Source organism: Lipotes vexillifer, unplaced genomic scaffold (genome assembly GCF_000442215.2).
Source record: "Lipotes vexillifer unplaced genomic scaffold, Lipotes_vexillifer_v1.1 scaffold61, whole genome shotgun sequence".
In the NCBI taxonomy this organism is placed as follows: domain Eukaryota; kingdom Metazoa; phylum Chordata; class Mammalia; order Artiodactyla; family Lipotidae; genus Lipotes; species Lipotes vexillifer.
Window position 1 is genome coordinate 827,058 of NW_006787051.1, and position 11,717 is coordinate 838,774.

Consider the following 11,717-nt stretch of genomic DNA (forward strand, 5'->3'; position numbering starts at 1 on the left):
TGGTTCACGGGCCCAGCCGCTCCACGGCATGCGGGATCTTACCGGACCGGGGCATGAACCCGTGTCCCCCGCATCGGCAGGCAGACTCTCAACCACTGCGCCACCAGGGAAGCCCTGATATTTAACTTTTTAAAATAATGCCTTCCCGAAGGATAGGTACCAGGAATTTCTTGCTGAACCCAGGTTACATAGGTCATCTATCTGGACTATTTCACTATACTCTACTGACCTCACTCACCTTCCCCATTACCTAGACATAGTTTGGCCTTTGTATGGAAGGTCTCAGCCCTTTAACACCTAAATGGGGAGAGTCAGAAGTGGGTAAGAAATAGTAGGTGCTGAAGGAATGTTTCGAAAGAATAAATGAACCTTCAGCATTTTATGCGTACTATTTTACCCTCTCTCCTTCCTTGAGTTGCCTTTTCTGACTCTACCCATCTAAGTCTGGGGGTAGAATTGAACTATGGTATCAGTTCCAGATTTAATTAATTGAGGGCTTACTATGTGGTATACAGTTATACAGTACACGGGATATTTAACATGTTATCCAGTTTAATGCTGGTCAAAACCATATCTCTATCTATCTATCTATCTATCTATCTATCTATTTATTTATTTATTCATTCATTCATTCATTCATTCATTTATTTTGCAGTACGCGGGCTTCTCACTGTTGTGGCCTCTCCCGTTGCGGAGCGCAGGCTCCGGACGCGCAGGCTCAGCGGCCACGGCTCACGGGCCCAGCTGCTCCGCGGCATGCGGGATCCTCCCTGACCGGGGCACGAACCCATGTTCCCTGCATTGGCAGGCGGACCCTCAACCACTGCGCCACCAGGGAAGCCCTCAATTTATTTATTTTTTATTTTTATTTTTTGTGGTACGGGGGCCTCTCACTGTTGTGGCCTCTCCCGTTGCGGAGCACAGGGGGCCTCTCACTGCTGTGGCCTCTCCTGCTGAGGAGCACAGGCTCCGGACGTGCAGGCTCAGCAGCCATGGTTCACGGGCCCAGCCGCTCCACGGCATGCGGGATCTTACCGGACCGGGGCATGAACCCGTGTCCCCCGCATCGGCAGGCAGACTCTCAACCACTGCGCCACCAGGGAAGCCCTGATATTTAACTTTTTAAAATAATGCCTTCCCGAAGGATAGGTACCAGGAATTTCTTGCTGAACCCAGGTTACATAGGTCATCTATCTGGACTATTTCACTATACTCTACTGACCTCACTCACCTTCCCCATTACCTAGACATAGTTTGGCCTTTGTATGGAAGGTCTCAGCCCTTTAACACCTAAATGGGGAGAGTCAGAAGTGGGTAAGAAATAGTAGGTGCTGAAGGAATGTTTCGAAAGAATAAATGAACCTTCAGCATTTTATGCGTACTATTTTACCCTCTCTCCTTCCTTGAGTTGCCTTTTCTGACTCTACCCATCTAAGTCTGGGGGTAGAATTGAACTATGGTATCAGTTCCAGATTTAATTAATTGAGGGCTTACTATGTGGTATACAGTTATACAGTACACGGGATATTTAACATGTTATCCAGTTTAATGCTGGTCAAAACCATATCTCTATCTATCTATCTATCTATCTATCTATCTATTTATTTATTTATTCATTCATTCATTCATTCATTCATTTATTTTGCAGTACGCGGGCTTCTCACTGTTGTGGCCTCTCCCGTTGCGGAGCGCAGGCTCCGGACGCGCAGGCTCAGCGGCCACGGCTCACGGGCCCAGCTGCTCCGCGGCATGCGGGATCCTCCCTGACCGGGGCACGAACCCATGTTCCCTGCATTGGCAGGCGGACCCTCAACCACTGCGCCACCAGGGAAGCCCTCAATTTATTTATTTTTTATTTTTATTTTTTGTGGTACGAGGGCCTCTCACTGTTGTGGCCTCTCCCGTTGCGGAGCACAGGCTCTGGACGCGCAGGCTCAGCGGCTATGGCTCACGGGCCCAGCTGCTCTGCTGCATGTGGGATCTTCCCGGACCAGGGCACGAACCCATGTCCCCTGCATCAGCAGGGGGACTGTCAACCACTGCGCCACCAGGGAAGCCCTCTCAATTTATTTTTACGATTATAAAACTGAGATTCAGAGAAGTTCACCCAGAAAGTAAGTGTACAGTTATTGATTCAAGCACACATCAGATAATAGCTAAATTTGCTTAACACATACCTGACAGCCTTCTAAGTCCTAGCTCATTTAGTCTCCCAACAATCCTATATAGATGCTATTATTTCAATTTTACTTATAAAAAACTGAGGTACCAAGAGTGTACATAACTTGACTGAGGTCACACATCTGATTATAAGTCCTTGGTTTTCCAACTTTACCCAGGTTGTCTCATTGCCATTACATACAATTGTAGTCCTTTTATAAGAACATGCATTTCATTTCTCTCTGAACTGTGGGAGCAGGAATTGTAGGCTGGGGTGCTATGACCTTTATTGTCCTTGGGGAGTTGTGAATAATCACCTGCAGTCAGTTTTCTAATTATGGCCTCATAGTTCTATTTATAGAAGATGTGATTCAACCCAGGGCATTAGAATGTATTTGATGCCTAATAATTATATTTGATGTAAGGATGGCATTCTGGCCACTATATTGCCAGTCTTCATGGTACCTTCCCCTCACCTATGTTGTAGTGTTATCTAATCCTAGAGTTGCCATTGTTATGAAAATAAAAGAGACCAAGAGCCCAGTGTTTTAAAAGGGACAATATAGGTGACCTCAGTCTTTTCTGTGGCATAACTACATTGTAAACTACACGAGAGCAGGATCTCTGTCTTGTCCACCGTTTTATCCATAGTATTTGTACATAGTAAGCACTTGAATGTTTAAATGAATAATTTATTGCCTAGTTTTCTCAAATTTAAGACCTTCAGTTGATGTAGAGACCACCCCTCTGCAATGTCATTTATTCCAATTTAAGCAAGGCATGGGGTAGTGAGTTGAGTAGTGAAGCGGATCACTATATGCCACTTCAAAATATGTACGTTTTACATAAGAATTAGTTTGAACTGAAGGCATTTGAGTTCCTGAAATCCCTTACTGCCTAAAAGCAGAACTTCTCAAAAGAACTCAGCTTTTAAAATCAGCTGTCATAAATCCCCTCCCCGGAGCAACTCTAATCCTGTCTTCTTGGAGACAGCAGTTGTCCCTACACTCAGATAGACATTATCACCATCATACCTCCCATCTGTTCTCCTAGTAGTTTAGGTATATATACCCCAAATTCTAACCACTCCTTTGAGTTACTCATAACTGAGTATCTCCCACATGTATCTGCAATGCACATGCTAATAAAATTTCCCCACTTTCTTCCAGAATGACTTTTGTCAGTCTGATTTACAGGGCCCCATTCACAGAACCTTGGAGGGCAGAGGGAAAAAGGTATTTTTTCCTCCCCTACAGTAACTATTATATATAAGGCAGCATGGTAGACTTTTATATGTTTTAATATAAATAATAGCAGCTACCAATTGTTAGGAACATTTATAAAGTAAAACATTTGCTAAGCATTTTCCATAGATTATCTTACTGAATGTTCACAGTAATCCTAAGAAATAGAGACTGTTATCTTCATTTTTTTATGATAAAGAAGCCAAAGCTCACATAGGTTAGTAACGTGGCCAGAATCATCCAATTTACCCAGTTTAGTGAATGGTAGAGTTGGGATTCAGGACTCTTACATTCTAGAGCTTATGTTTATAATCACTATGCTATCCTCTGTTTTATTGCTTATTACCCTTTATTTGTTTAAATGAGTTCATTGATAGTATGCCTAATAACTAAATTGTACAGCATTTTAAAATTTACAAAGTGCTTTTGTGTACTCGCTGAAATTGAGTATTAGAGCCTCACAACCCTGTGAAAAGAGATGGCATTTGCATTTTATGGCTGAAGAAAACTTGGAGCTCAGAGGCCTGATAGGACTTAAAGTAGTACAGCTAGTAAATGGTAGAACTGGAGCTCAAAGTCTGTGCTTCTTAATCTACACCACAGCCTCCTGATGTCTACACACTATTCCTAATCTTACTCTTTGTGGTCATGTGTTTTCTCTGGTTATTGGCTCTTGAGGTATATGGAGATTTCTCTCTTGTCTTTCCTGAGTCTCTTCCTTTAAAGTGAATTCCCTCTAGCTGTTATTCCCTGTGTGCTGAGTGAGTGTGTTGGGGGGATGGGGGAGCTGTTGAGCAAATAAAGCCCCTGAGTGCCAAGAGGAAGACATCCCGAGGGACTGCGCTCAAGCCAGGGCTGCCCTGGGTGCTCCGGCCATTTCCAAACTACTCTTGCTTTCACCCAGTACCATCTTCTGGGAGTTGCCTGGGCTGAAACAGATTTGTTGGTCTTTTCTTTCTCTAATCATTTAGGCAAAGGGCTGGTGGTTGCATTATTCGTTGGTGGCAAGATCTCTGTTCCGTGCTTTATGCGAATGAACACTTGAGAGAAGTGTACTTGTGTCACAGCAACCTTGATGAGTTAGCAATGAAGACTTTTAATCAAGAACTAAGGCACCCGGGGCTTCCCTGGTGGCGCAGTGGTTGGGAGTCCGCCTGCCGGTGCGGGGGACACGGGTTCGTGCGCCGGTCCGGGAGGACCCCACATGCCGCGGAATGGCTGGGCCCGTGGGCCATGGCCGCTGAGCCTGTGCGTCCGGAGCCTGTGCTCTGCAACGGGAGAGGCCGTGTCACAGCAACCTTGATGAGTTAGCAATGAAGACTTTTAATCAAGAACTAAGGCACCCGGGGCTTCCCTGGTGGCGCAGTGGTTGGGAGTCCGCCTGCCGGTGCGGGGGACACGGGTTCGTGCCCCGGTCTGGGAGGATCCCACATGCCACGGAGCGGCTGGGCCCGTGAGCCATGGCCACTGGGCCTGCGCGTCCGGAGCCTGTGCTCCGCAACAGGAGAGGCCACAACAGTGAGAGGCCCGCGTACCGCAAAAAACAAAACAAAACAAAACTAAGGCACCCAAACTGTAAACTACAAAAACGACTGTAAGTCTGGCATGAGAAAATGTAATGGAGTTATTCTACTGTCTTTCGTTATCCCACCTTCTACTCCTACTTATTAGGGGGAACCAATAGTAAACAGAAATTAAAATCTACTGCATGAAATACTCTAAGAACACTATAGAAACCTCTGGGGACATGGGAGCATAACTAACTTGTTCTGGGGAAGATTGTGCAGAGCATAGTGGAAGTTGCCCTGAGCTTTTGAGGCTTGATTAGGAATTTTCTAGGTAAAGAAGAACACAGAGCTGAGGCATTCCAGGCAGATTGACAAAGCATTTTCAAAGACAAGTTCTGGAACATACTATTTTTTTTCCCATTCAGTGCAGTGCACAGATCTTGAGTGTTCAGTTCCTTGAGTTTTGACAGTCGCCTACACCTATGTAACCAATACCCAAAACAAGGTAGAGAATAATTCCCTCACCTCCTAAAGTTTCCATATACTCCTTTCTGTATTCACTCCTTTCACCCTGTCCTGTCCCAAAGACAACCACTTTCTAACCTCTATCACTGTACATTAGCTTTGTCTGTTCTTGGAGGTCATGTAGATTGATTCATACAGTATGTATTTCTTGGGTCCATCTTCTTTTGCTCAACAAAATGTTTTTTAAAATTTATTCATGCTATTGCATGTTTCAGTTGTTTCTTTTAATTGCTGATTAGCGTTCCCTTGTATGACATACTACAACTTGCTTAGTCATTCTCTCGTTAATAGACCCCTGGGTTGTTTCCAATTTTTGGCTATTATTAATAAGGTTTCTATGAATATTCATGTACAAAGCTTTTTTTTGTGATATGTTTTCATCTCTTGGGCTAATGCCTAGGAATGGAATTGTTAGCTCATAGATGTATGTTTAACTTTTTAAGCAATTGCCAAGCAGTTCTTCAAAGTGGATTTACCATTTATAGCCCCACCTGCAGTATATGGCAGTCCCACATGCTCCTCGTTCTTGCCAGCATTTGCTGTTTCCTTTTTAAAATTTTTATTATGTCTTCATTTGATTCTAGATACCCTACCACTTTCTTTACATTTGCTTGTTTACATGCCTGTCTCCTGTCTATTGGCTCTACTAGGAGCTGGAACTGATCCTATTTTTTTCTGTATTCAGTGCCCATCAATGTGCCCAAGGACTAATTGGTGCTCATTAATATGTACTGAATGCAGAACAAATGACAGATACTTGTTTCCATTAGCACTGAAGATTAATGTTCTTTTTGGGGGGAACAGCTTCCCCGTAAATATTTCCCTTATAATCTTATTGTTTTTAGTGAGATCTGACCTTAGATTTCAAGTAACTAGGTGAGGTCTGGTCTTGCATATAGATGTGGTAGACAGTTGCACATATGTGATGATGAAGGAGTTCCAGTCCTTTTCACTTACCCCCATTCATCCCCCTCACTGTGCCCCTTCACTGGATGCCACCAACCCCAATGTTAACAATAGCTAATGCCTTCTTTGAAGTTAAATGGCTTCCTCTTTTATAATGTAAGGGTCTCTGGGGGATGACACCATGAATGCAGCTCTCAGTCTTTCTCACATTAGTATAGCCTTACTTACTCAAGTCCCTTTTCCCAAACAAGGAGATTGTAATTTCAATTTATATTTAGTGAGTGCATTAGGCACCTTTACTAGATGATGATGGCTAGCACTCTAAATGGGTAAAAGCTTTATTTTCTTGATGTGCTTGGCTAGATGGGGGGTGAGGGTGAAGGGTGAGTGATCTGCAAAAGTGAGGGGAGGTAATATCACAAAGGGAGGTTTTTGAACAGTTAGTGAGCAGTACGACCACACTGGGCATTTGGGGCCCTCAGAGGCGATAGAGAAGACTCAGCTATAACTCACAGTGACTAAGTTAGGAGATGGAAAATAGAAAGAAAAATTGGCAGATTTAACTCACTTCATATTCTGCTTTGAGCTGTCCCTGTATACCTAGCCAAGCCCACTAGATGACAGGGAATATTTTGCAGTAATGTGTTTTGCTAAGGATAAGTCAAATAGTTCTGATATTAACTGTGAACTCATGTTGGGTTACAGGATTACTATTGTGAATTAATGTTGTAATTGCAGTATTTGGAATAGCCCAAATAATATTTGGTCATCATTCCTGGGACGAAGAGTTCAAAAACTTGTCTTCTGCTTCTCCTGATGTTACACCTTCTTTTCCTTCAAGGTCAAAATAAAGTTGAGAGTATCCGTTGTCAGGATATAATGGACATCTAAGTTGTAACCCAGTTTTTTTCTAGGCAACATCCTGAAGCTTGAAATTTTGACCTTGACCAAGAATATGAGAAATCCAGTGTAAGATAAGAGATGGCGGGAATATTTAGACAGTATCTAAGAGTTTGGCTTGAAAAGAAAGGGATGTTGTAACCAGGAGCAGAGATGATCTTGTAATCCCTCCTGTGTATTTTTCTTCTGAAAGTTGAGATTTATTTCTTTCCCTGATGATTGTCAGGGTATCTCTAGTTCTTTGATTCACAATCAGAATCTGATGCATCTTGACCTGAAAGGGAGTGATATTGGGGATAATGGAGTAAAGTCATTATGTGAAGCCTTGAAACACCCAGACTGTAAACTACAGACTCTGAGGTAAGTCATGAGTTGTTGTATGTGTGCGTGTGTGTGTTTATAATTGAGACTTTTGTCTGTCCAAATAGATTCTCACAGCCTGGACTTGCAGTTCTTAGGGCTAGCTTAAATCTACTTTCCTGATATGGAATAGCAGGGCTTAGTAGAGTCTGGCATATTTCTTTCTGATAGGACTTCTAACTCCTCACATCGCCCCACCGAAGACCCCCTCATTGTATAGTTCTCTGTGTCTCCATCTCTTAAATCTGGGGAAAAAATGGGAGCGGACCCAGAATTTATCAATTTTTCATATTTAAAATGCAGGAATAGGATATTCATTGTCTTTGAACTCTCACAGAAAAGAATGCACTAATGGTACCTGGGGGCAGTGCTGAGGCAGATTCAGTTTTACCTAATTTTTGATAATGAATCCCCCTCACCTTATAATTACAACTAGTAATTATAGTACAGAAAGTTGAGGAAGAACAGTGCAGCTGTGGGTGCTTTCTCGCTGTCACACACTGTTGATGGTCCTGATTCTTTTTCTCTACAAAACTGAGAAGATTAGCAATCATACTTCGTCTCCATATTGTGTGATGGGTTTCAAGAAAGATCTTATTTTCCAGTGAAAGGAATTTAAATCAGTTTATGACAAAATAAAAACAACCAAAAAAAGAAAACCAAAAAAATCATTACTGTAAGTTTTACCTCAGAAGATTTTGTAATCCCTAGACTCAGTTCAGAACCCTGATGCATGAAGGGCCAAGGTAGTTCTGTATCTGTGGGAAGCAAATCATATTCTATGTGTGAAAAAAACAAGTAAAATCTGAAGCAAGACCTACTTTTTGATAACTTCTTCCACATTGTAGGCCTGATAATAGGGTAGCCCTTAAAATATGTTGAGCACATAGCGGGAAAAATCCTGGGCATGCTATCAGTGCCTAATTGTGCCCAGAATCCTGTCTTAGTTTGCGTGTGTTCTGCCATTGCAGGTTATAAGCAAGGTGAGGGAGCAATTGTTGTTTGCTGTTTCACCAAACAGACACCTGATGAATGCCAAAATGGTATAAATGCAAAACACCTCTTAGATCTTCAAAGGTTTTGAGTTAGAGGACTAACATTCTGGAAAGGGAGCATCTAAAATCGTTGCCAGAAGAAACTGACTAGTTGCCAAAGATAAGAGGAGGGTACTTGAGAATGACAAATATCCACAGCCTTGGCTCTATTATTGACTAGAATAAAATACTTTATAACAGAGAGCATATGGTCCAGTAGAAATGTTTGTTTTTCCAGGAGTCAGGAGCCCTTGCAGCTTATTACAATTGTTTACAATCATTAAGTGCTCAAAGCATAAGAGATCATGGTAAATATGCACAGACTTTGAAAAAGTGAGAGTATATACTTTGAAACTAGAAGTTCTGCCACCTGCACAGTTGATACAGCAGGCAGAGACTTGACTTGAAAACTACCAATCCTCTCTTCTCTCTTACATTCATCAACTTTAATAAACCTTGATATGTATGTATCCACAGCTTCATAATCATCCTAAACAAGGTTTAAATGAGATATCATTTAAACCAGGGGTCCCCAACCTTCTTGGCACCAGGGACTGGTTTCGTGGAAGACAATTTTTCCATGGACCGGTGGGTGGGGGATGGTTTCGGGATGATTCAAGTGCAGGACATTTATTGTGCACTTTATTTCTATTATTATTACATTGTAATATATAATTAAATAATTATACAACTCACCAGACAATCAGAATGCAAAATCAGTGGGAGCCCTGAGCTTGTTTTCACTTGCCACTCACTGATAGGGTTTTGATATGAGTCTGCAATCAATTGGTTTATTATGATCTCTGTGCAGTCAAACCTCTCTGCTAATGATAATCTGTATTTGCAGCCACTCCCCAGTGCCAGCATCACCACCTCAGCTCCACCTCAGATCATCAAACATTATATTCTCATAAGGAACTTGCAACCTAGATGCCTTGCATGTGCAGTTCACAGTAGGGTTCGTGCTCCCATGAGAATCTAATGCTGCAGCTGATCTGACAGGAGGCGGAGCTCAGGCGGTAATGCAAGCGATGGGGAGCGGCTGTAAATACAGCTGAAGCTTCGCTTGCCCACCAGCCACTCACCTGCTCTGCATCCCGGTTCCTAACAGGCCACGGACCAGTACCAGTCCATGGCCCAGGGGTTGGGGACCCCTGGTTTAAATGTTTAAGTCCTAACTTTTTAAACATAAATAACATGGGATATAAGACAATACATTGATTTTGCTATTTTAATTTGAATAGTATGAAGAAGAAATGGTAACAGATTGTTGTAAGAATGTAATTTATTTTCTCTCTTTGAAGTTTAATTTCTTTAGATGTCTTTAGATAAACACAAGTTATTAATTTTTTTTTTTTTTGCGGTATGTGGGCCTCTCACTGTTGTGGCCTCTCCCGTTGTGGAGCACAGGCTCCGGACGCGCAGGCTCAGCAGCCATGGCTCATGGGCCCAGCCGCTCCACGACATGTGGCATCTTCCCGGACCTGGGCACGAACCCGTGTCCCCTGCATCAGCAGGCGGACTCTCAACCACTGCACCACCAGGGAGGCCCCAAACTACTAATTTTTAAAATATTACATTACTCCAAGTTTCCAAAATCAATTAGTACGTTTAGAAAATATATTCAAGTTAACATTAAGGAGAGTATAGCTACTGTTAGTAACTAAGAATTTAGCAAAACAGTATTATATCTCAAGCTTGACCCAGATAGTATAGTGTTTGTAATATTGTCTCATTCCAAGATTTATAAGATCCTAATTTATAAAGATGTTAGTTATTTATTTAACTCATTTAAATTATACACCTAGATTTATATTTATATTCTTTTAAATATTAACATAATTTAAAGCAGAAACTAACACACCATTGTAAAGCAATTATACTCCACTAAAGAGGTTTTAAAAAAAATAAACAATAAATATTAACATAAGTAATGATTATTTGACCTGTAAGGGAACTGTAAGAGATTTAGGAAATTCTTTAGTTTAGACTTATTGTTAAAGAAATGCAAAGCCTTATGTGATCTAAGAAAACATGTGTGCATTTTTATTTCTCACTTTAGTAAAATCAGGGAGAAGTCCCATAGCCATTTGAGGTCTCAAATTTTAGACCACATTAATTTATCTAATGATTTACCTTGCTTTAGAACAGGCCCATGAAGCCTGTCTTATTAATGTAAAAGCTCTTTCTCTTGTGAGCACCATTCCTCTGGTACCTGTGGTGCATTCGGCCCATACGTGTGGAACACATAACTTCTGCAACCATACTGCTTTAGCAACAACTCCATTCTGCCATATCTCAATGTCTAGTTCATATCAGAAAAATAATCTCACACTCAACAACAAGAAATTCTTGGGCAACCTGAAAATTAAGCAGCAGGCATTTTTAGAAAAGAAAAATATATTCAGACAGCTGTTCTGAATATAAAAAGGACAATAAAATCAATCAATAAGAACAACAAAAAATAATAATTATAATGTGCTTACTTTGAAGGGGCTTTGGAAATTTTCAGCCCAGGGCCTTGTTTTAGTAGCAATATTAAGAGATTATAGGGCTGGTTCTCCAATAGGACCTAAAAGTAAGTTAAGGTATCTCCTCCGTTTTGCTGGTTCATATTTAAGGATAAGTATGGAGCCACAAACCTCAGCTCTCATCTTCCCTTTTGATTGAGTCACTGGTGATTGATGTTACATATTAATATAAACGAGACAGGACCTTCAAACTCTAGGAAAAGAGGAATTATATATATATTTTTTATTACCTTAATGCATGTGAAAGGAGAGTACTGATGATCTTTTTTTCTGCTTTAGCAAAATTCTTTCAATATTTGTAACATGTAGGAATTCCAAAATATCAATTTGAATATTGCGAGAGAGACACATTTTTATATAAGACAAAATTACAGACTTAAAAGCACTTAGGGGTTGTTTTCACGAGACATAGCAACAATTTCTAAGGTCCAGGTATCTTGTAAGATTCCCTTGTTATGATAAAACAATAAAACACAGCAAAAATGTTCTTACAAAATATCTTCTGACTTGTAATACCATCTGCTTTCCTTTGCAGATGCAAGGGAAAGA

The 11,717-nt window shown here is 41.3% G+C and overlaps 1 protein-coding gene across 1 annotated transcript in view; it reads left to right on the forward strand.

Moving 5' to 3' along the window:
• The window catches only part of NLRP14 (NLR family pyrin domain containing 14), a 33,803-nt gene that overhangs the window by 11,660 nt on the left and 10,426 nt on the right, over positions 1 to 11,717 (forward strand). Inside the window, 3 exon segments of the mRNA XM_007472314.1 lie at positions 4,376 to 4,516; positions 4,969 to 5,002; positions 7,437 to 7,614. Of these exon segments, the coding sequence (XP_007472376.1) occupies positions 4,376 to 4,516; positions 4,969 to 5,002; positions 7,437 to 7,614 (353 nt within the window).